This window comes from Vespa velutina, chromosome 10, assembly GCF_912470025.1.
Source record: "Vespa velutina chromosome 10, iVesVel2.1, whole genome shotgun sequence".
Lineage (NCBI taxonomy): Eukaryota > Metazoa > Arthropoda > Insecta > Hymenoptera > Vespidae > Vespa > Vespa velutina.
In genome coordinates, this window is record NC_062197.1 from 4,991,010 (window position 1) to 5,017,452 (window position 26,443).

General features: G+C 33.9%; 1 protein-coding gene across 2 annotated transcripts in view; it reads right to left on the reverse strand.

Moving 5' to 3' along the window:
- Window positions 1-19,594, reverse strand: part of LOC124952035 (LIM/homeobox protein Lhx2-like) — a 58,200-nt gene extending 38,606 nt beyond the window's left edge. Inside the window, exon 1 of one of the 2 annotated variants that reach the window (XM_047501329.1) lies at window positions 18,483-19,594. Coding sequence is in view for 1 of the 2 variants with exons in the window: in XM_047501328.1 (XP_047357284.1) it covers window positions 7,048-7,095 (48 nt within the window). In the remaining variant the exon portion in view is untranslated. Of the gene's footprint in view, window positions 1-7,047; window positions 7,272-18,482 lie in introns of those variants that run through there. The other variant, XM_047501328.1, reaches the window with a different exon arrangement.
- Window positions 19,595-26,443: the final 6,849 nt, after the last annotated feature.

The following is a 26,443-nucleotide window of genomic DNA, read 5'->3' on the forward strand; positions in this document are numbered from 1 at the left end:
CTTGATAAAAGAACTACGAAAATGTTTGGAGGACTTTAAGCAGGAATAAGAAGAAGAAAAAGAAAGAATTATCGCAACGATTTGAGCGATAACACGCTTATATATATCTTCTGGGTCGTGACGTAAGGTTATCATACACCGCCTATACTTTTCCGTAGAAGACACATTCGGAGCTGAGTTCACGACGAGATTCGTTCGCCTCGAAATTTCTACAAATATGTACGTGTCAAATTTTTCTTATTTTTCTTTCTCTTTCTCTCTCTCTCTCTCTCTCTCTCTCTCTTTCTCTTCCTTTCTTTTTATCTATCCTTCTTTTGGATTGCCCCGAGAACTCTTTCTTCGGGATCGTTCATATCATTGAGAAAAAATTCGCTTAATAAAATAGACTAATGGTGCTTGTCTTCTATGTAAGTAAAGCATGTGTCTAATAAAGTAGATACCTGTAATAAATTTCACGAAAATATAGGAAAACGTTGTCAGTGAGCGGTACGCGGACATCGTTAATAAAATTGCATTGCTATTGCCCTTGTCATACATCCGGTACGTTATTACACCGCTTGCTATCGCTCACAATGATTGAGATGCAACCAAGGGAAACTAAACGGAGTGCTTTTGCTCTTTCGAAAATACACGAAATTCGTTTCGGATAGAATAATGTCGGGTTAAATAATGATACCAAGATATTTCTTGTATGTATCTGAATATGCACTTGAAAAATTTAATATGTTAATTTTCTATCCTGCGGAATGATCGTAATGTAAATAAGAGAAAATCAAAATGATAATATATAATTTTGTTATACAAATTAATTTACAATAATATAATAATAGAAAATACGAGGATGAATTTTTGTCGTACATTTGAAATAACATTCCAGAAATATTTTTTTTTTTTTTCGTACGGATATTATCGATACTTAACGAAGAGAAAAAATTAATAAAACTTTTCCTCGAAATTTGTTTAGTATACGATAATAAAAGAGAGAGACAAAGAGAGAGAGAGAGAGAGAGAGAGAGAGAGAAATAAAAATAACGATTTCTAGCTACTTGAAAGTTATTTTAAATATATTTTCTATCAAGCACGATGACGATTGAAACGTAACTAATACTAAGAGATAATTTCACGAAATAGGTAGTTTATTTTGAAATTCATTAGAATAATAAGATAAAAATATGAATTTTTAAATAAATTATAAACACGTTCTAAAGAAATATTTTCTAATGGAATTTTTAAAAGAATATAATACATATCTACATCCCTTTACTTTGTTAAATTTCTCGTTGATACATAAAAGTCATTTGATTCTATATTTGAAAATATATTGTCAGCATTTTCGACTCGATGTAGACAGGGAGAAAATGAGAAAATAATGATTGTACGTTTAAAAGCGACGGAGTGTCTCGGATAGGCACATGCCGTGGAGGCCAAGAATCGCGACCCGACCCAAGAGATTAGTGTTTTCCTCCTCCTCCTCTTCCCTTTCCCTCCTCCAATTCCTTTCAAAGCTTCGCATCTACCATCGACATGAAGATTTCTGCGAACGTTTCGATCATCGAAACGCATTGGTCAAATGACGCTCTTAATATTTCTTTACGTTTATTAGAAATATCTTTAAATCTAACATAAAATAAATTTTATCATTACGGAGTGCGTATGCGAAGTCTAGATATGGTCTTTTAAATAAAACACTTTAAATGATAATTTAAATGTTAATTACCATTTGGGTATATCTGTGTGTGTGTATGTGTGTGTATATATATAAATATATATATATATATATATATATATATATATATATATATATATTATGTATATGTATAAACTCTTTACCTATTTCAATAGAAGGTTAACGCATGATTATATGTTAAAAAAAAAAACCTTCGAAATAAACGTAACACAAACGCAAATGTATTTGTAACAGTTAGAATTATTTTTTTTTTCGACTTAGGTAAAAGAAAAAGAAGAAAAAAAAAAAAAGAAAACAGAAAAAGAAAAAGAAGAAAAAAGAACATAAGACAAACACGATGGTAAATAACTAATTACATTGTGTTCTACTTTATGATAGCTTTCTGATCATAAAAGTCATTCTAATATCGATCAGTATTATTAAAATTATTAAATGAACAGGCATATGTATTTATGTAAACATATGAAACACAAGCCGAGTAATAAATTATGCTCGAAGCAAGAACGGCGGACTCTGCTATCGCTTGCAGACACGCTGTCGGTAGGGGAAAGAAAAAGAAAAGAGAAGAGAAAGAGAAAAAGAGAGAAAGAAAGAAAGAAAGAAAGAAAGAAAGAAAGAGAAAAAAAAAGAGAGAGAGAAATGTCCTTATCTTCGTCGGTTACTACAATAATCACTCTATCGTGTACGGTGTAGCTTGCGTGCTCTGCGAAAATCACCAATCGCCTTCGGTATAAATTTTCTAAACACGATTACATTTTCTTCGAGTTTTCGAAAATGAATGGCGTCGATATAATTATTTTTAAAATCATACTGATTCCGGATTTAAATTAAAAGATTGCACGAGGTCGATTTCTTATCTCGATCGTCGATCTCCTTCTTCTTCTTCTTCTTCTTTTTCTTCTTTATTTTTTTTATTCTTCCACTTTACTTACTATTTCTTGAAAAACGTCCTAATAATAATTGTTTTCTAAGCGTATCGTAAAAAAGATCATTATAAAACGAAGAGACAATGAATGATAAATAATTTATTAATTATCAAAATTCTTATAAATATATATATATATGTATGTGTGTGTGTGTGTGTTTGTGTAAGTACCTAGGTATATTATTACATTAATGCATTCTTTTTTTTTCTTTTTTTCTTTTTTTTTTTTTTTTTCAAGAAAAAATCAAATAAAAATAACAAATATAACTACGTTAGAATTGTAATATAATCCTCCCAGTTATTCCTCTTTTGCATACTTCTCAATCCATTCGTCCGTCGGACCTCATCGTAAACGTTCAACAACACATCGTTCTTTCCCTTCGATAATTCGATTGAGTTTCGCCGAAAGGTAGAAGACGAAGACGAAGACGAAGATGAAAACGAAGATGAAAACGAAAACGAAGATGAAGAAGATGCAGAAACGAGCGAGCTTCTTTTTATATGGACGACGTCCACCTTTTAAGAAGGCCGAAAGGGTGACGAGAACCTCTACCGGTTCTGCGCCTCGTAGATAATTAATTTCGTCTGGAGACAGGGCTATAATAAAACGGACTCGCGCATTTGTTCGCGAACTATATCGCGAATAGAGGTATTCTGAAATTAAAATTCAACCTGAATCTCTTTCCGTATATATATCATTTTACAATATTTTTTTACGAGTAATGTACGAAGGGGGAAAAAAAAATTAACAACAAAAAGATTGCTCGTTGACATCGAGATATTATTATTTCCACTTTTTGTTTTTTCCGCCCCCCTCCCCCCTCACGCCTTTTCAATTTTATTATTCTTCCTCGCCGTTCGTCCACCCATTCCCACCCGGGCCCGGGCCCTCCCCCTTTCCCCTCTTGTCCTTTACCATTCAATCAAAATTTCTACAGAGATACATTTCCCTTATCAATGAAAAGTTCGATAACACTATTAATGACGTTATTGCCGATCGAGGCAACGATTGACCTTACGAAGATAATAACTTCAATTCGTCGGAATAGAGTTTCGAGCAAATATCAAGGAATCACGATTCAACTCGATTTAACATACTGACACTTTACAATCGATTAATTCTTGTTTACACGTTGTATACGTTAAGTACGTTTGCCAATTAACGAAAGTCGATCCTTCGTCGATGTATGGATATACACGTACGTAAAGATTTGTACGATGACCCTATCTTATTCTTCTTTTCTTTTCTTTTTAATTTCTTTAACCTTTAAGATAATGTGATCTATTTTCTTTTTCTTTTTTTTTTTTTTTTAGTCTCTTATCAATGCATCTCTTTTTTCTCTGTTGAGAACAAAAAAAGAAGAAAAAAGAAAGAAAGAGATATCACTTTCACTCTCTCTCTCTCTCTCTCTCTCTCTCTCTTTCTCTGGATAGAGAGAAAGAGAGAGAAAGAGAGAGAGTATACGCTGAGGATTTAGAGGAGTTCGACGAATGATCGCAAAGAAAATCGCGTGCTAGCCGAGTTGATCGAGCTCAGAGACATCGTTTGAAACGAGTTCGAATAAGACAAACGCGTTGAAGCGCGAAGTAAGCGTAGGAAGGAAGAACATCGTCGATGACGATAGGGACGAGCTTGTCACGATATTCCCGACGTATAATTCTGACCTTGCCGGCGGATCCGAACTTCGTACCGTCCGTCGTCCATTTCGCAATTCCCCTTTTTCTTTTTCTTTTTCTTTTTCTCCTTCTCCTTCTTTTTCTTCTTCTTTCTCTTTCTCTTTCTCCTTCTCTTTTTCTTTCTCATCTTCGTCGTTCCCTTATGTTTTGAACACGACCGTTCTTTATATTTGAATTTTTATATCTGCTCCAATGCTAATCGACCATCTCAAATAAACACATGATAGTTAAAGCATATATCGTACATATCGTATATCTTTTTAGAGTAAATCGGTATGTGTGTAAAGAAAAAAGAAAAAAATAAAGAGAGAGAAAAAGAAAAGAAAAAGAAGAGAAAGGAAAGAAGAAAGAAAGAAAGAAAGAAAGAAGGGAAAAAAAAGAGATAAAAAAGAAAATTAAGAAGATCCAAATGGACAATTATACGTTTCGCTAATGAACAACTTCGTTATATCGAGGAAGCTTAAAATCAAATGGATTCTTTTGTCGGTAGGTTACGAGAATGACGACTTTTCGATTGATTAGAAAGTGTCACGTTAGAATAAATATTGCCAACGTCACTCTCCTTCTTTTCTTTCGGTTTTTTTTTTCTCCTTGTTTTTTTTTTTTTTTTTTTTTTTTTTTTTTCTTTTCCTTTTTTTCCTTTATTCACTTACTTTCCTCTTTTTTCCTTCTTAATCCCCGTCTCTTCCCAATTCCCGAGACGAGACGAGCAATCTACAACGATGCGAGAGAAACCGAGAAACCCGTTTGCCATGTTCATTCTGCGAATATATCACCGGGCGTTACATTGCCGATAAGCCTCGAATGAACACAACACACTGAACTCAACGATAAATATATATATATATATATATATAAATATATATATTTCAATGATCAAAGTCAAAAGTATTATGGATTCCATTCGTTTCTATACTATGTTTTACGCGCGCACTTACGCACAGGCACACACACATACGCGCACACACATAACATAAACAAGCAAATACCTACTTAGAGTTCATTTATTTTGATTATAGAGATTTTAAATCCAAGGTCAAGTTTACTCAGGTACTTTTATTTCGTTTGTCTCTTTAAAGAAAAAAAAATAAAAAATAAAAAATAAAAAATAAAAAAGAAATAAAAAAGATAAGAAATACTTTTGTCCTTAAGCCACATCGTTAAATTTGTATTAGAAATAAATCCCATAGTATTTCGCATTCACTTTATAAGAGAAGCGAAGCCGGTTAACAGGTTAACCACGAAAGGAGAGAAATACGAAGAGTGTTACGTCGAATAAACCGAAGTAAGAGCTGTCTAAGCCTTTAACGGTAAACCGGAGGTACAGGGTAGTCGTACGAGTCGAAGTAAAACCAAGAAACAATCGTCGCTAACCATAGCATGAAGTAAACGTAATTGGCAATGAATTTATAACTTATCAGAAAATCGATTTTCCTCGGGCTTATGATAATGAATAATAGAAACTATAGTACGAATTAAATTTGACAATGCTACGATGTACTTGATATTCCATAAAAATTCATTATTCTTTTTTAAACGTTAATCAAGTTTTCAAGTACATGACTAAATCACGTAATCTCGCACGTTCAAAAAAAAAAAAAAAAAAAAAAAAAAAAAAAAAAAAAAAGAGGAGAAAAACAAAAAGAAAAAGAAATAGATTGTAGATAATATTTTTCCTTCAAAAGATTCAAGGAAACGTTAGATCGAAACAAAGATTCTCCTCTAAAGTTCCATTCGACACGTATGACCGCGCCAAAGTAATTTTCCATAAATCTTATTATATTCATCTAATATCTTTTATAACGTTTGATGGATAAAAAAACAAAAAAAAAAGAAGAAGAAGAAGAAAAAGAAAATATACAGGAATACTCGTTGTCACAGTTCAAACGTTAAACATTAATCCGATTAAAAAATGTTTTAAGTAAATAAGTAAACGTGGTCTTTCAAATGTTAAAAGATGTTCATCGGCCGATTGACGCGGCCATTCAACGCGGCATCGTTTTTAATGTTATTCTCATAACATCAAAAAATAAAAAAAAAAAACACACACACACACACACAAATTATCGATATAGAATTCAATATATGTGTATATCCGAAATCTTTCGTAATTGTCAAACAATTCAATGTCATAAATGTTTGCATTGGATACCATTTTCTTTCTTTTCTTTTTTTACTCTTTTTTCGTTTATTTCTTTCTTTCTTCCTTTTTTTTTTCTTTTTTGTTTCAAAAAGATCGATCGAGCAAAGAAACGATCAAAACGAAATAGACGTATATAAACTATTAAAAAAAAAAATCCGTAACGTCCGATCATCTCGAGGATTTTCATCGACCGTTCGAAGGTGTTGATATTCGACGTCGTATTAAAAGAAGCACGAAAATCGCGCTCTCTCACCTTTGGTCACTTCTTTACTAAAGGGGTCGATCGAGTACGACGAAAGAGATACGTAAAAGATTAATTCGAGAAAGATAGGGAAGAAAAAATAAAGCGGCAGGAGGAATATTAAAAAAAAAAAAAAAGAAAGATCAAAAAACAATAGGGGTAAAAAAAAGTAGAAGAAGAAGAAGAAGCTGTCGATCTCGAAATAATATATAGGTTAACTAAATAAATACATATATATATATATATATATATATATATATATATATATATGTATATATATATATATATATATATATATATACATAGAAGTTTTCTTCCATCGTAGGTAACCTACGTCGTCGTTCGACGAATGTCGTAAGGGGGATGAAACTCACCCAGTGCATGCCGGTGGTAGGAGGGGCGCGCTCCTCATACACTCCCATCAGGGTGGCTTCTGTCGCGGGGTAATTCCCAGCGAGGGTGCGCGACGTTGAAGCTGCTTGGGGGGGAGTCCCGGGGGATCCGCTTGCCGATAACGCGGAGATGGCGTCCGCTGAGCGGCTTCTCCTCTGCTTTTTCCACCACCACCACCAGCACCACCACCACCACCACCACCACCACCACCGCCGCCGCCGCCGCCGCCGCCGCCGACGCCGCCGACGCCACCGTCGAGCGACTCCTCCTCCTCCACCTCCTCCTCCTCCTCTTCCTCCTCTTCCACAACCTCCTCTTCTTCCTCTTCCTCTCTAGCTTCCTCGTTCTTGCTTCGATACCGCAACAAACCCTCTTCCCTCGAACTGTCTGGGTTCTAACTTGTAACTCGACGGAACGTCTTCATCCGATGATTATTCTTTGATTATTACGATCGTTATTTTATTGTGTTTGTAATTGTTATTACAATTATTATATTATTATTATTATTATTATTATTGTTATTGTTATTGTTATTGTAGGTTTATTATTAATGGAGAAAAAAAATTGTGAGTAGATGCTGCAAATAGCAGCGCCCTCACGGGCACATTTCAAAGGAAAACTTTGGTCCCTCTTTCCTTATCGTCTTTGAACGACAAACCTTTTTGAGGGGGAGGGAAAAAAAAGAGAGAAATAAAGAAAGGAGGAAAAATGAAAAAGGGAGAGTGAAAAAGAGAGAGAGAGAGAGGAAAAACGAGAGGAAAAACGAGAGAGAGAGAGAGAGAGAGAGAGAGAGAGAGAGAAAGGAAGATTCAGAGAAAACTTTTGAATCTTATCACGTCGCGTAGGTAGGTTATGTATATGGAAACACTCTATCTTTCGCACCACTCGATCGTTCTCACCATTTTCACGATTATATTTAATCGGGTCAATAATAAACACGTAATTAATAAATAATAATAAGAACGTAGGAACGTAAACAATATTAGCGATGTAATTATTCTTCTTTCTTTCTGCCGTCGGATAATATTAATATTTCGAAGTCAGACGTTTAAACACTGATATCGGGCACTCGATTATCACAAGGCTTACATATTTCTTTCTTTTTTTTTTCGGCACGCACCAACTAAATCCTCACTGTTCCTTGTTCGTAGAGTTGTAATCGCGAATATATTATCGTAATTGAAGGACGAAACACGGTCGTCACGCGAAAAAGATGAGATCGCGAATGATCTCATCTCATCTCTCGGCTCCGCTCGGCTCGGTTCGGCTCGTCGTTTGGATAGCTCTCTTCTAAAGGGGAGCCGTCTTCCGACTCGAAGCCGCGACGCGGAGTGAGGGAACCGGCACGACAGCGTCCGCTTTCAGCCGAGAACAGCGCCGTCCTGCGGCAAATCGGCCGAATCAAACGGCCACGCCGAGAACCGGCGATTCAAGCCGAAGTTGGGCGGACACGATTCGAAGAAGGCCAGCCCACCTATGACCCCTCCACGATCAACTCTCTACCGACAAGCTCCTCCTATCGAAACAGAGATCCTCTTCTTACCCTCCGCATCCCAAAACCTTATTCCATCTCTCTCTTTCTCTTTTTCCCCTCTTTCTCTTTCTCTCTCTTACTCGCTCTTGATCTATAGATCTTTCTTTCTCTCTTTCTTGATCTATAGATCTCTCTCTCTCTCTCTCTCTCTCTCTCTCTCTCTCTCTCTCTCTCTCTCTTTCTCTTTTGCAGAGATCCCTTTCGGCTCCACTGCGATTTCCACTGGCGTAGCATTCGATTTTTCTCATTGATTTATACAGGGTGAACCAAGAGTTCTTACGTTATTTTACATATCGATTATTATTTTTCACAGCGAATTTTTTTCTCTCTCTTTCTTCTCTTTCCTCTTTTTTTTTTTTTCCTTTTCTTCTTCTTTTCTTTTTTGGCACATCGTAATAAAATCACGAAACATTTTTAGAAATTTTTTTTTTTTTTACGAGATCTTCTTCCTTCGAAGAGGAAAATGGTAGATAAAGATGAAAAGAAAAGAATCTAATCTAAAGGAAAGAATGAGTTACGAAAAAGAAGCTTAGATGATTATTAAATAATTCATTTTCAAAATGAAACTTACGGAATTCTTGACCCGTTCTATATCTATTCTATTACTGCGAAACTTTTCAAACTTCTCAACCGATTAATTTCATTGCTTCGATCGATCGTTCTATTTTTTAGACATTTTTTGAGTTATCTTTAAGAAAAAAAGAAAAAAAGGAACTAGGAAAAAAAGATCTAGAAAAAAGTTCTGCTCGAAGTAAATAAGTACTACTTATCTTGCCTAAACAGAAAATTTCGCATCGAATTCATCGAAAAATCCTTTTTGGATTTTCGCGCGAATAAATCGCACAAGAACGATGAATATAATTAAATTCACTTCGAAGCCTCTGCTTTGCTTTCTTATATTTTCTCTCCTTCTCTCTCTCTCTCTCTCTCTCTCTCATTCTTTCGCTACATTTTATCTTTTTTTTTTTCCTTTTTATTTTTTTCTTTTCTTTTTTTCTTTCAATGGGAAGTCGATTCGACTGCTCGAACGGTAGCTGGCCACCGTCTCGCATCTTTTTTTTTTCTTTTTTTTTTTTTTTACTCTTACGAAGGACTCCTAAGGACCTACTACGTCCCTTCTACCCTCGATCCTCGCGTGCTACGCCTCCTTAAATATCCTCCCATTCTTTATTCGAAATCCTATTCATTCTCTAACTGGAAATTTGTTAATATCTTAATTATCTTGATAAAATCGTATTTAGCTCGTACGTAAAAAGATCGAAAAATTTCTTTTCATTAATTATCTATTATTATAAATATATCTATTCACATATTTATTTACTTATATCTTCAATTATTTTATATAGTCATTGATAATTGATTTTAATCGATCAAAAAGATATTAACTACTTTTATCTGTAATCGTTACGAAAGGATATTTATTTTACGAAAAAGAAAAAAAAAAAAAAAGGAACAAAAGAAAAAGAAAAAAGAAAAAAGAGAAATAAATTCCAACAGGTTTAATCCTTCGAACTAGATTTTATTTTTTCAATGTCGTTGAGTTAAAATTTTGATGAATGAAAGAGAAACGAAAAGTTAATTATTTTTTTTCCTTTCCTTTTTTTTTTTTTTTTTTCTTGTTTTGTCGATCCGCGTCGATGTAACTAAATTTTTAAATAAAAATAATCCGAATGAGAAATCTTTCACAACGGGGAAACGAGCGAACGATTTATTCCTGTCATTTTATAGATGACACATAAGAGTTTTATAGGAAATCTTTATCCAGCGTGAACTTACGATTTAAAAGGATTAAAATTTGATAGTTAAAATATTGATAGAAGAGATATATATATATAGAGAGAGAGAGAGAGAGAGATAGAGATAGAGATAGAGATAGAGAAAGATACAAAGAGAAAAAGAGAGAGAGAGAGAGAGAGACAAACAGACAGATAGAATAGATCGAGTTTGAGAGCCGCTGAAAAGGAACGACGGGCCGATATATTCCGTCATAAAAAAGAACCGGTTTCGTTGCAACGAAGACGGAAAGTGTCGTATACGCGGGGGGGCGTCAATTCAAGAAATTCCCTGACGTTAGGACATTGCTCGATGACGTTTTCGAATAGGTGCTCGAGGTGCTCCTCTCTTGGCTTGACCCCAACATGCAAAGATTACTCGGCGAGCCCTTTATTGCATCGGCAGCGATCATTTTATTTCGTTCGTACGATTAAACCAAGTGTTTACAGGGAGAGCCAAGCTTGGAATGCAGAAAAACATGTCGACGAAGCGAATCGACCCGAAGTGAGTCCTCTTCTTCTTCTTCTTCTTCTTCTTCTTCTTCTTCTTCTTCTTCTTCTTCATCGTCGTCTTCGTCGTCTTCGTTGTCGTCGTCGTCGTCGTCGTAGTTTTCGTTGTTTTACTGTTCGAATGGTTCGAATTGTCCTTTCGTAAAATTTCAAACAATGCCGAATTCTTTTCTCGTTCCTCTAAGTTACTCCTTCAAAGTTATTCTTTCTTATCTATCATTCAATTTAAAACTCATGAGAGATCAATCCATTTCTTCGTCAAATGCATCTACCAATATATATATCGATATTCGTCATCCCTTATCCTCTAAAGAAAGAGAAAGAGAGAGAGAGAGAGAGAGAGAGAGAGAGAGAGAGAGACAATAGAATATACATGAATAGATTAGATAGTACTTAGATTCCTCTCCAACTCTCGTCACATTGTCAATTTGAAATATGGAAAAAGGAAAAAAGAAACTGGAAATCGTGAGAACGAATCCCATTTTAACAAAACGAATTGGAAAACGGTAAGACGATCCACGATCCTTATATTAGATCCTCGTTAACGCTTACTAACATCGAAATTGATCCAAAAATTATAGTACGCGAAGCCACGGGGTGGCGAGAACATTTTTAAAATTTCATTCGAAGGGAATGAAAATGTCGGTGGCGAATAGGTAGTCGATTATCCGCTCGTTTCGATCAGCTTTCTCTCTCTCTCTCTCTCTCTCTCTCTCTCTCTCTCGTCGCGGTTGGTCTTGAAATGCAAGAGCTTTACGAAGATCGACGAGGCTTTCATACTTTTCGTCGAGTCCCACTCGTGGGGGGTTCTCAACGGGCGGGGTTCCATTCACCATGGGGCGCCGCTCTTCATTGTACCGTCACTGCGTGTTTAGTATTCACGCGTCAAGTTAACAGCATCTCTCTCTCTCTCTCTCTCTCTTTCTCTCTTTCTTTTTCTTTCTTTCGAATTGTTACCTTTCTCCTCCCAAAGGCTCGGTCAGGACGATCCCTTCTTTTTCCCTTCCGTTTACGTTCCTTCCATTGACGAATCCATTTTCTCAGACTCGTCAATCGAAAACCGTTCGGTTTGCATTTTTTTTTCTCCTCTCTTTCTCTCTCTCTCTCTTTTTTTTTGTTTTTATCAATCGAAAGCAATGAAATCGTGTACTATTTTTATTGCATACGATATTCGAGTATCTAAATAGTTCTTGTATATATATCATAAATAACTCTCTATTTGTCTACTTAGGTTCTATCTTTTAACTCAAATAACATTAGCAAAAGAATCCTTTTTATTTACATCTCAAAAGAATTTCTCTTTCCATCAATTTTTTATTTATTTATTTTTTACTATTATCAAATCTATTGTTAAAACTATCTTCAATACATATAAATATAATTATCGCATGATGATACTTTGTTGTAGGATAAGTACGACCATGAGGAATTTTCATGATTGCCAATATGGCTATATACGTATGTACATATATATATATATATATATATATATATATATATATATATGTAATCTATATTTTTATTATAACAAACGTTTCTTAATAAGCGTTAATTGATAACATAAAAATAAAAATTTTTCTTTAAAAAAGAAAAAAAAAAATCCCAAAGTATTATTATCCGATTAATATTGGTCAAACGAATGAAATATATTATTCGAATGTTCGATCAATTTATTCTCATTGATTATTATTTAATTCTTAAAATTTTCATTTCATTAGATTTATCCTAAATTAAAATATAACATCTACTCGTACTATTGTATCGTGTATATAATATAACATTTTATTTGTTTGTTATAGTAGAATCTTTAATACTTAATTTTTCTTCTTTCCCTTTTTTTTTCTTTCTCTTCTTTTTTTTTTTTTTTTTTATCGCGTATTAAAGCAAAAAATGAAACAAGAAAGAAAAAGAAAAAACACTTTAATATCATTGCTTTGTAATTTCTATCACGTTTGAAATACCAACGATTACATACATACGTTTACATTGTTTCAATTTGAAAGTTTACCAAATATCAAAGAGTGTAGTAATTGGAAGAACATAAGCGTATTCTCCAACTCACATGTAGATATTTTCATACATCGATACGTCGGATTTTAATGGACCCTCCATGACTGAAAATCTGCTCGAGAATTTCTGCGGTTTCGTTCGTGCAAAAGCTTGAACGATGAAGGGTGAGATGACGACTGGAGTCGCTCGAGTTTCCATGAAAATAATTCTCGATACGCGAAAAGGTCAAAAGGAATGCATTTTTATCGGTAGGTGAACTGAAATTGCATGAAAAATGCAACGAAGCGAAAGAGAACGCTAGGTATCCATCTAACTATCTGTATATACCTACACGCGACTTTGTACACTCAAATGATTTTTCTGTCACGAATGCACGCAATTTGTTTTATCACTCGTACGAATATGAATAGACGTATAGACCTTTAACCAACAATAAAAAGTTTTTCGATGAAACACGTCGCTCCTTTTGATATCGCAAATGTTATTATGTTTTAATTTTTACGAATAAAATGAACGATTAAAGCTATATGAAAAAGACATTTTAGTATCTACGTCGAAGAGAAGACAGACGACATACAGATTGAGGAAAAAATGAATGAATGAATGGAAGAAAGAAAGAAAGAAAGAAAGAACGAACGAAAAGAGAGAAAAAAGAGAGAAAGAGAGAGAGAGAGAGAGAGAGAGAGAGAGAGAGAAATGAAAAGAAGGAGGAACAGCCACGAATGGGATTGAAAGGAAACAGTTTGTCCAAAGCACAGCCGTTTTTCACGATAGTAAAGGCGACAATATCGGTAAGGAAACTAAACTGTCCACCCTGTTGAACATTGTCGTTATTGTTGGTAGTTCCTAGAGGCCGCAAGCACGCGCACTAAGTTACAAAAACGCAACAATGTCGGCGGGTGGAGGCCAGTTACATACCCGGTTTCTTCTCGGACAATCCTATTCACAATGACGAAGAGCTCCTAAACGTTCATGATTCTTCTCTCTTTCTTTCTCTCTCTCTCTTTAAAGAGAAATTTGTCCTCAGCAACTGTGAATGAGATCTCTCTATCTCTATCTATTTCTCTCTCTCTCTCTCTCTCTCTCTCTCTCTCTTGACCGTTCTATCTCTCTTCTCAACTCGACAGCACACCGGTCCTTTTACATGAAACGATCGGAAACGCGTGCTGTTGAATAGACGGTCACAGGATTACAGGAATTTCGGACGATTCGTGAAACGAGCGTGCGCCAACTCGTGCCGACGCTTAAGCTCACATCGTTTGAAATTAGGTTTATGAGGAGAGTTCGTCGTTAACCTTTGGTCAAGCATCCCTTTTCTCTATCTTTCTCTGTCTCTCTCTCTCTCTCTCTCTCTCTCTCTATTTATCTATCTCTCTTTCTCTCTTCGTGCTTGATCTTCTATTCAATGCTTTGGTCAATTCAAATCGTTGTTGTTAAGTCGTCTCTTTCAATCTATAGAGATAGTCGGCTAAAATCGTAGGTAATAGTGGTAGATACTTTTGCGCTTTTCCATGCTTCAAAAAACCTTTAAACCTGGCTTTGAACGTATTAATGCAAGCTTAGAAATTTCTCCCTAATGACTATTGTACATTCGAGTTCTATGATTTGAACGATAATTAGAATAATATTTTTCACATGTCTCCATTTCTTGTCTCTTTTCATTCTGCAATACGATAACTGTGAATTATGACGATAATAGAAAAATTATCTACGACGTAATCGTTAACGTTAACTTGAAAAAAGATATTTTATTTTTGTGTCATCGATTAGGTAACAACCCTGTTGTTACCGTCCTAAGATTTTTAAAAGGCATACACACTTTCTTTAACGTACCTATTTAAATCTTTGCGATATCACTTGCAATAAACTCGAAAGTGTTTCTCTTTTGAGACCGACAAAGAGGTGCCACTAGCCAAAAAAAATTGGAAATCTCTTCGTGGCTGTCTTGGATCGAAAGTTCATGCGAATGGAATGGAAAGAGAGAGGAGAGAGAGAGAGAGAATGAGAGAGAGAGAGAGAGAGAGAGAGAAAGGATTTTACCTTGTTCAAGAGGAGAGGGAAGTCTCACGCTGCGTCGTGAATAAGAAAAGAGGGAGATCGTGATGAGGAAAGGTGGGAAGAGGAAAGGGAGTGAAGAGCAACAACGATGTCTTAAATTTTTCGGAGCTGTCAGAAAGTAATACAGCCGTCGGGACGGTCGGGAAAGAGAGGCGTCTTCTTTTAAAAAGCGGTCGTCGCGCTTGGACTTTTATTCTTCTTCCTTTTCCTCAACTCTCCTCTACCCCACTCTTCCTCTTTTTATCCTTCTCTTCCTTCTCCTCCTCCTCCTTCTCCTTTTGCTCCTCTTCCTTCTCATTCTCATGGTCCTCATGATCCTGTTGGTCCTTCGAGCTGAGAGAGAGAGAGAGAAAGAGAGAGAGAGAGAAAGAGAGAGAGAGAGACCCCAAATGCTTTTACGGATCCCGGTTCTCGTTTTATTCTCCGACACGATGACGATGACGCCGGTGATGATTCTGTCGGCTCGATGAGAAAGTAATAGCCTTTTGCCTTTTTTATCTTTCTTCTCTTCTTTCACGTTTTCGTCCTTCTTTTCTTTTTTTTTTTTCTTTTTCTTTTTCTTCTTCTTCTTCCTTCTCTTCTTCTTCTTCTTCCTCTTCTTCTTCTTCTTCCTTACCTTTTTTTACGACTATTATTAAACAAGCTCCCTGTTACGTTCGTGACCGGCAAGCAAACGCGGACAAACACGACACTGACACTTTTATTTCGTTCGTTGTTAATCGCTTCCTTTCGTTATGGTTATAGAAAAAAAAAAAAAAAATAAAAAAAATAAAAAAATAAAATAAAATAAAATAAAATAATAATCCTTTCTCATGGATTTATTTTTATATCTACGCCGTTGCTCCACTATCACCTATCGAACATTTCGATTCGATATAAAATAAAAAACTCCGAAGTATCAGGGCTATCTTTAACTTTCCTTTTTGTTTTTTTTATTTTTTATTTGTTTTATTTCCAAAGTTTACCTATCAAAAAGAAGGAGTGACAGAGAGGGAGAGAGAGAGAGAGAGAGAGAGAAAGAGGGAAGATGTCTCGGCACCTGAAAAACTCTTTCTCTCTCTATCTTTCTCTTTCTCTTTCTCTCTCTTTCTCTCTCTTTCTCTCTCTCTCTCTCTCTCAATGTAAGGACGATACCAAAAACGATGGCAGAGCCAGCTCTCTCTTTAGGGTGGCACCGACGGATATCCTCTTACCGACACGTGGCATGCACGTGCCCTTTTGCCACTCCGTTCCTCCGTGAACGTAGAAGAAGAAGAAGAAAAAAAAAGAAGAAAGAAAGAAAATGAGAGAGAGAGAGAGAGAGAGAGAGAGAGAGAGAGGGAGAAAGAGAGAGAAATAGAAGAGCGGAGAGAGATAGAAAGGAAAAAAAAAAAAAGAAAGAACACTGGCCGAAGGGCTAGATCCCGTTATGGCTATTAATTAAGCGAGACTCGAGACACGTCAGATTTTTCATCGAACCACTCTAACCTCATTTTGGCGTTTACGACCGAAGAGATTTTTTTCATTTCTTTTTCTTTTTTTTTTTTTTTTTTTTTTTTTACAATCACAATCTTAACGTAAAAACAATCAATCAGCTTACAACACTGAATTGATCATTTTTCGATCCTTGAATTTGTAATAAGCTTAGAACTGATGGCAGTACGAAACCTTGACGAGAATTGATCTGACGTGTAAGTGATACCTACCTACCTACCTACCTACCTACTTATTTACTCCATAAAAAAAAAGGAAGAAAAAAAAAAGAAAAAAAGAAAAGAAAAAAAGCTCTACACCCCAGCACGTTCACGTGTGCCCTTTTTTCATTGTGGGAAAATATCGATAATCCGAGCAATACTATTATCTTGCTAAAAGTGTTCCTATCTTTTTTCTTTTTTCTTTCTTCATTTTTTTTTTTTTTTTTTTTTTTTTTTTTTTTTTTTTTTTTTCTTTTTTTGACCATAAACTCTATTAACGCAAATGATTATGGCAAGTTTCATATTCAAAATTCCATAATGCATAATCAATTATATTTTACAAATTTTATATTACAATTTATTATTATAATATATGTTTTATCGTATTACGAATATGATATTACAAAACGATTTTTTTTTTCTTTTTTTTTTTTTTTCTTTTTTTTAATCGTTTCAGTCTCGACAGACTGATTAACGCAGTTCATTTTTTATTTCCTTTCTTTTTTAAGATCACTTTCAATGGTTTTCTATTTTTCTTTTTGATCGAAAAATTAAATACCTGTAACGTTTAGCAGACAATGACATTTTCGTAATTATCGATGGGAACCTTTTTATTATCCGGCTTATACGGGGTACGGGTAGTAGGTATTTTCCCGATATTTCACCTCCATAAAAATCTCATAAACAATGCGATCAGTATGGACGTACGTACGAGGGGTTGCCAACGCTCCTGTTAGTGTCTCTCTTCCCTTTTTGGGGTCTCGTGTTACGGATTTCCAGAGTTCATCCATCAACCCTGAAAAAGCCGGCCTCTATGAAAACGACATAGTGGCAGTTCGTGATTGATAAAACGTCAAATTAGTTAGCCGAAATTCCACGATAATCTTAAGCCTCTGCTAATAGCGATCTCTATACGTGCAAAACGTTCTTTGGATTTTATTCATGCATCTTTGAAAACTTTGTCAAGGTATATATATATATATATATATATATGTATACATAGTCTAAGTAAATACTTACTTACCCTACTTATTTTCCATCGTTGAGAAAAATTATTCAAACACTCATCATTATGTTATTCTTAATAATGCCGAAAAACTTCGAAGGAAAATTCTATGACGGAGAAATTTCTTAGTTTCGAGTTCAAAGGATTCAATGAAATACATTTAAGAAAGTAATCTGGATGAGCTATGTGCTTTACAACTATACTTCAGTTACTTTTAACGGATCCATTTGATTATTCTTTATGTTCGAGGTGCTTTAGCTTTTTTCCCCTTAAAGAAAACTTGAATAAGAGAGAGAGAGAGTGAGAGAGAGAGAGAGAGAGAGAAGAGATAGGTAGATAAAGTAGTTTATAATAAGGAGTAAAATTTTAGGTGGATTTTACCAAGTAGAAGGAATGCTCTTTTGGAAAGAAATCGACAAAACTTTTCGCACGAGTGAGATTTGAAAAATGTTAACCAGCAATGTGGTAAGCCATGTTTTAGTGAACTGGATACACACCTGGATCTTACTAGGATCGCAGGTGTGAGTTAGCTAAACCCGAAAGGACCTCCTAGAGATCAACGAGCTTCGAAAGGGCACACCGCAGAGACCGAAAAAGAGACCGAGGAAGTGAAAGAGAGAGAGAGTGAGAGTGAGAGAAAGAGAGAGAGAGAGAGAGAGAGAGAGAGAGAAGAGTGATACAAAAGGGCGTGACGACACGCTGGGCACGTCAAGGGTAAACGAGTGATTTCACACAAATTAAGCATAGCCTATGGTCGTTCGTTCGCTGATGTGTACCAGCTAATGATCGAGAAAAAAGGTAAAAAGAAAAAAAAAATAAATAAAAAGGAAGGAAAAAAGAAAGGTGTATTTACCTACTACCATTGAAGATGATCACTTCTTTTTACTTCATCGACGCTATCACTCTATCTGTCGGTCGTATACAAAAAGAATTATCACCGGGATTGTACACCATTAAATGTAAATGTTTGCCATTTTATTCATCACAGAAACTTCTAGCCCCTGTTCTATCTGAAAACCTTTTCATTCGTTTGATTCCATTTAACCGCCTGAGTCCTCTTGCTAAACGAACTAATCATCGGCATGTCCATAAATCGCTTGAAAACTTTGCTTTTAATCTTTTACGCTCAACCAACTATACGATGTTTTTATCTCGTTGTGGTCCTCGCTCTCGTATGGAGCTACTACGATTTCAAGTAATCGAACGAATCGTCAAAGAGGACCAAACGTTTGGCTGCCCTTTGATCTGTTTTTTATTCAACAGAGTTAACGTTTCATAACGAGTACCCAACCTGTCGTATTCCGCTGTTTTCTTTTTTTTCTTTTCCTTTTTTCCTTTTTCTCTCGTTTTCAACTTTTTCCTTTTTTTTTCTCTTTTTTGTTTTTTTTTCTTTTTCTTTTTTTTTTTTTTTTTGTTTTTGTTTCTCTTTTTTTCTTTTTTCGTTGCACCAACTAACGATCACGTTAATCCTTGGAATCAGGATTTTTCCTAGGGATTTCGTTTTTTTTTTTTTTTTTTTTTTCTTTTTGCAAAGAAAAAAGAAAAATGTATCGAAAGAAGATTGACGAAGAGAAAAAGAGCAACAGAAGAAGATATTCAGTTTCATCGGCTTGTTTTTCCTCTCTATTTTCTTTCTTCTTCTTCTTCTTCTTCTTCTTCGTCGTCGTTTTTCCTTTTTCTTTTATTTTCTCCTTCTTTCGTTATCCTCTCGAAAGGTAATGGTCACGTTTTTAGAGAGATCGCACGAAAGAGTTTCGAACTCTCTCTCCCGGAGTAGGCACGTGCACGTTCGAGAGGGGTCTCGAAGACCATACACCAACATTCAGCAGCAACTACGACACGGTGGCACCCCATCGAATTACTCACGCTTCAGCAACGACGCATCGGATTTACGCGTGTCGGGGTCGGCCACGACGTGTACTACAGAGATCACATAGCAACGATCCTTTTCTACGTCCGTCTAGATCCAACGAAGCGTTTCATTAACGATCAACGACCAGCTTGGCTTCCACGCCCTTCTCTCTACTAGAGAGAAACGGGATTCCTCTTACGATGAGAATTCACGCTTGCGTCACGTTTCTTCTTTTTTTTTTTTTTACCTACGTTATACGTGATATCCCCTTATGCTTCCTCTAAACACGAAATGTGACTATTTAATGACCCTTCGATATGTTTCGACGGTAGTCAATGATTGAGCAATGCCATAATGAATACCTAATTTATTATCACGTTAATTATGTTATTCGTATTTATAAATTATATCAGGATATTTTAACGATCATAATTAATAATAAATATTTGCCAAAATTATTAACATTTATAATATATTCCCTCAGATATATATATATATATATATATTTTTTTTTTATATCTTGAAATTTTTCATATCAAATTAATATCAACAACTTTAAAATGACGTTTATCTGATAGATATTTATCATTAAATGTTCGATTTTTTCCTTTTCCTTTTTTCTTTTTCTTTTTTTGTTCCTCGAAATAAGGAATTCATTTTATGTCAGTCTTTTTATAATATTTTAGTATCGAATAAATAATGAATATAATGTAGATAAAAATTAAAACGTATAATATCTTATAAATTAAATAAAATACGACGATTTAGTTTTGATACGGCATGCATCTTCAGTTCATACCTTCTTCGTTCTTCCCTTACATTATATATTTATAATAAAAATGTTTTTTATATTTAGGAAACAAAAAATAAGAAAAAAAAAAAACAAGAAGAAGAAGAAGAAGAAAAAAATAAAAGGAAATTGATAAATATCTGGTAACTTTTATCCATCTTCATATACATATTATTTTTGTAATTCATTGATCTATATCAACGCCTAACGAAAAAATCTTTTCTCTCTGGTTTGGTTTACGCTCGTCTACGCTCACTGCCATTCTTCGCGCTTCGTGCCGCGTGCAGTCTTCGAAGTGGCCGGTTATTTATGGCTGGATGTATTAGAGGTGGATATAAACGTCGGTTATTGCAAACACTTAACAGTCCGTATATCAATCAGACGTCAACTTGGACTACAGCTCCTCGAAAGTGAAGAGGGTTTATCCGTTGTTGTTGTTACGCGAGTTCCTCGTCGTCAAAGAAAGGCATCCTTGCTGATTCTGGGAGTCTTCCGAATAGAAAATGCGTCTGCACTCAACTTAGTGCTATGTTAACGTAACATAAATGTATTTCCGATAAGAATCGTTAATACTATAATATTTATAGGATGATTAAGTGATGAAATATCTAATAGTAAGTTGAGTATCAGTATTATTATATAATATATTGATTATTGTATAATATTACGTGATAATAATAATGATCTAAAAGAAAAATAGATTTATTTCATTTTATTTTGCAAAAATTCTCATAGATATTACTTTACAAATTTTACATAGTAATAATGTAACATTGTCGTACAAATTTGAAGGAAGAAAAAAAACAAAAAAAAAGAAAAGAAAAAAAAAAAGAAAAAGAAGAAGAAGAAGAAGAGAAAAAAATAATTGCATATAATTTTGATAAAAATTAATCGTCAAATATATTCCAATCGAAAAATAATATTCCTACTTATACGTGGATATATCAAAAGAATTAACATATTTAATTAATTAATTGATCAACATTGATAACGAATATTTGATTCTATATTAATATATAATATAAATGCAAAATATATATATATATATATATATATGTCTATAAAATAAATTTATTTCTATTGCTTAACACAGATAGAACAGGTCTAACAATATCCTAAAAGAAAAGGTAGATGTTGGGTTGCGTTCAGGACACCTTGGCTTACCCTTTCCTAGTGCTCGTAAATAATTATGGTAGGGGTGAAAGGGGTAGAATAGACGAGCCGCATCACTACCGGCCATTTGATAAGCCAGATAAGTCCTATAAAGAATGTTTGTCCCTTGTGTCCTCCTCCATTCTATACACCGTGCCTTTTCCCGTCACTCTTTCCACGATTCAGTGTCGGTATCTTAATGTTCCTATTCCTCTTCGAGCTAACCTCCCTCTACCTTTGAGTATCCCTACCGATGCTATAAATTACACGCGAACATCGCACAGCTGCAACCACGGTTATCCTTTCCCCCTCCCCCCCCCTCCCCTCTCCTCACCCATCTACCCCACCCAAAAAAAAAACCCTCCTGTTCTTTCCGATGCTAATTTTTTCGAACGAAATCTTTTTGATCCTCACTATTAATATTCATTTTCGATATTATTAAGTATTAACACTTAATGAATAAAATAAATGCTATAGAAATATTTCATTAATATCTCTGTAATAAAGTGATGATAATTTTAATTAAGAAGAAAACAAAAAAAAAAAAAAATGAAAAGAAAAGGAAAAACAGTAATAAAAATAATAAAAAAAGTAAATGTACATACAAAATGTACACATTCTCATTGACGATATAAAATATCATCTTTATAACAATTTAATCATGATCCATTTTATTTGAATAAAACTTAACAAATTGTTATTGACTCGATAATAGACGAACGATCGAATAAGATCAAGAGAGATGTTCGACAATGATCGACAAAAAAGGCCGTAAACATGATCGATTCTTGGCCGTTATCCAGTTAATATTATTTCATCCGATTCAAATGATTCCATGGAAAGATTTCAATGGGATTTAAGTCAATGCAGACACTCTTTATCATGCTTGCAATTCAATGACAAATCTCATCGTAGAAATCGCAAAGAATATATCGGGCTCGTTCGAGTCGATCGGACGAGTTAATGTTTAATGACTTCTGAAGGGGAATGAAATTGAGACGGGGAAAGAAGCTATGTTAGAAAGAGGGATGAGAGGAAGGAGCGGGGGAGGAGGGGTTAGGGGGGAGGAGAAGAGGGAGGGAAATGGTCGTTAAAAAAGATTTCCCTACGATATATCTTCATTTACGTGCGGTAAATAACTCACTAGCGTCCTTGGCTCGTGTCGTGTTTCTTTTCTAAGCTAAGCGATGTTAGAATAAACCTTAGAAGAAGAAGAAGAAGAAGAAGAAGAAGAAGAAAAAGAAGATAATCATAATGATAATCGTGAAAATTTTTGTCAAAAATTTTCATTTTCTTTTTCTTGCTTTTCTTTTATTTTTTATTTTTCTTTTCTTTAATATCCTCTTTCTAGAACAAAATCGTATTATTTCTCATTATTTTCATGATATTATTTCGCAAATGACGTAGCCTTCGATTTATCGAGACAGTAAATAAATGTATACGTAACGAGGTACAATTTTGAAAACGAAACTGACGATGATCGTAATGATGAATTTACATTTTGATATATATTAAATCGACAATAGGTATCGAACGTTATCTCGAAATTGCTCGTTAAACGTTGTTCTCATTTTTTTCCTGTTTTCTTTATCTTCTTTTTCCTTTTTTTCTTTTTTCTTTCCTTTCTTTCTTTTCGCTCTTTCTTTTCTTCTTCTTCATTTTCTTTTTCCTTTTTTCTTTTTTTTTTGCTTTTCATCTGCATAACACTCGTGTCTCGAATTTTCAATTATACATTGACGTATATAATTTAGGTTCAACATTTCTGTTTCTCGAGTAAATTATTTACTATTATCGATTAGGTAAGTAGGTAGAGAGACAGAGAGAGAGAGAGAGAGAGAGAGAGAGAAAGAGAGAGAGAGAGAGAGAAGAGAAAGACAAATTCCATGAAACACAAGAAAGGACATAGAAAATGGAAAGAAATTCTTGCTTTATCGTTAGTTCTATTGAAAGATCTTAAAAAAATAAATTTAGAGGCGCTTAGATATACGTTGTCTTGTGATTAGTGTCTCCGTTCATTTTTCTTTTCTTCGCGCTTTCTTCTTTCTTCTTTCTTTTCTCTTTTCTCCTTCGAAATTCGCTTTTTTTTCTTTCTTTCTTTCTTTCTTTCTTTCTTTCTTTCCCCTATTTTCTTCTTTTCTCTCGTTTAAGAAAAATTAGTAGATCGGCTCCGGGGGTTAAAGATCCGTCAGTGCTCGCCGTGAAAATATTTTCTTAGGTTGCGGACCACTCGTGCCAGTAACGGAGACAATGACAGAGTAAACATCGAATTATCCTTTGCCTTTCGGCTTTTGTACGAGCACTCGAAGATCTTCTCTTGACAGGTAGCACTCTTTCTCTGTCTCTCTCTCTCTCCCTCTCTCTCTCTCTCTCTCTTTCTCTCTCTCTCTCTTTATTTTCTTTTCTTTTTCCCTTTGCACCTGTCGCTCTTAATATTCTTCGATTTGAAATCGTAACTATTTTATTTTTTCGAAGGATTTTTTCTTTTTATTAATAGACTTTATTTTATTAATAGATTTTATACTCGCACCATTTGCGTTTAATACGTTTTATTAATTCTTTAATCTCTCTCTCTCTCTCTCTCTCTCTCTCTCTCTCTTTCTCGATTAATAACTCTGTAAACGCGTGCAAGATTCTCATATGTGCTATGAAGATCTTTAACTTTTCAATATATCGACTTCTAAAGTGTCTTATTTTCTCGCGTTTACGTTTCTTTTCGTTTTGTGTTGTGCTTTTAAAAAATTTATTATTCTTTTTTTCTTCCTCTTTTTTTTTTTTTTTTTTTTTTTTCTTTTTTTTTATTAATTGACATTTTTTTTTTATGAAACGTTAAAGCGTCAAACACAGAATGGAAAATATGTTGTTTCATTATTCGTCAAAAAATGTTGTCCATTTAAATGGAAAAAAAAAAATTATTCTATTAAAATGTCACATGGCAGATTGTTGCATGCAACGACAGAACGGTATAGAGCTAATCTCACATAAACTTTTCGATTATGTTGTAGCTTGTATTAAATACGCGAAAATTTTTATTTGTTTGTTTGTTTGTTTTCTTTTTCTTTTTTTTTTTTTTTTATTTTCTTTTCTTTTCTTTTCTTTTCTTTCATTCACCAAAGAAGGAAGAGTTTATCTCGAAGGCAAATCGCCGTTAAACGTTATCTCTGTCGTCTGGCGCGTTACGACCCATTGAACGAAGATTCAACCAAACATCTGGACGGTACAGATAGTCGTGCTTTGAGTGAATTCTAGTTTGCTTCCCGGAAGCATCTATCTACTTTTACATCGTAGTACGTTTGAACGTACGAAAACGAGATTAGAAAATATTTGATATTTGTTGTTCGTTGACGTTTCTTAAGCTTTTTATTAATTTAAATATTTATACCAAATAGAAGATATTTAATATCTTATGAATATAATACGTTTAAATAATTTACAATTATGTTCTTTAAAAACGTTAGAATCATTAAATACTCCAAGAATTGACAATTGATATTTGATGAATTTATTATAGATATTAGATTGTTTAAAATGTGTAAGTATTTTATTCCTTAAGTATACATTTAAGTATAATAACTATTATATTTGATATATCTAGATATTATATTATCGTGATAATATAATATCTAGATATATCAAATCCAATTTATTTATAAGCAATAAGCAATAAAATTTAAGAGATAATTTCAAAGAAAAAAATAAAAAGAAAAAAAAAAAAAAGAAAAAATATATATATATATATATTATTTCTATTATATTAAATACAATCGATCTCTTTCTATATATTGATTTATTATAGATATATTATAATAGCTATAAAAAAAATATTACATACCAAAGCAATAAATTATCAAATCTTAAACATAAATATATATATAATCTATACAAATTAAAATAATTATACGCAAAAAAATTACCTATAATATAATAATCCAATTTAATTACTATCGATATAAAATCAATCGTTAAAAAAAAAAAAAAAAAAAAAAAAAAAAAAAAACTAATGTACTTATTCGAAAATCAAATTTATCATCACCTGTTGTATCTAATCAATGTTCACAACTATAGTATAATACTTACTATAAACTTCTCGTTAGGTTTCATCATATATGAAGGTCGTTGAAGATTTTTTAACGGTTCACAAACGAACAGTTCGTGTTTGAGTTCGTCTAGTTTCTCTCTCTCTCTCTCTCTCTCTCTCTCTCTCTCTCTCTTTTTCTTTCTCATCTCGACGATTCCTCGAAGCAACAGCCTTTCGTCCAATGTAAGAGTTCTCTCGCGAGACTCGACCCATAAATACGCGCGCGCCCGTGCTCCTAACACTGTTATCCGTGTGCGTGCGTGTCTACGATAAAAGGAAGAAAGAAAGACGGAGGGAGATGCGTATAGATAAGTAGAGGGATAAGGAGGACAAGAAAGAGAGAAAGAGAGGAAGAAAGAGCTCTTGATTATAGATGCCCAACCATGATAACCCCAAAAATGAATAATGAAACGATCTCTCTTGCGCTTTTAAAACCTATGTACGCGCTCTGCATACGCCTAAGGAGAACTTACATTATAAACAAACATTGAAATTTTTCTGATTTTTTTTCTTCCTGTTTTTTCTTTTGTCTTTATTTTATTTTTTTTATTTTTTTATTCTTTTTTTTTTTTTTTTTCTTTTTTTTTCACCTTTTCCCTTCATTTAATACAAAATTTTACTTAGCTTATTGAATTACGTAAGAATAGAAAAAACTTTAAATATATTTTATATTGGATTTCTTATGTAATACATTTCTTATGTCTCTTAATGTAATTATTATTCAAGCCTAAAAATTATTAACGTAAAACGGTAAACATTAAGCTTGTCCTTTCCTTTCTTTTTCTTTTTTTTTTTTTTTTTCTTTTTAATTTATGTAAAAATAATTTGCCTAAACACATCACGTCACGTATATGTAATAGAATTTTTATATGCTTAACATTTACCGATAGGTATATATTGTAATTGATTGCTTATTTATCATATAAATTTTTATATACCTAAGTT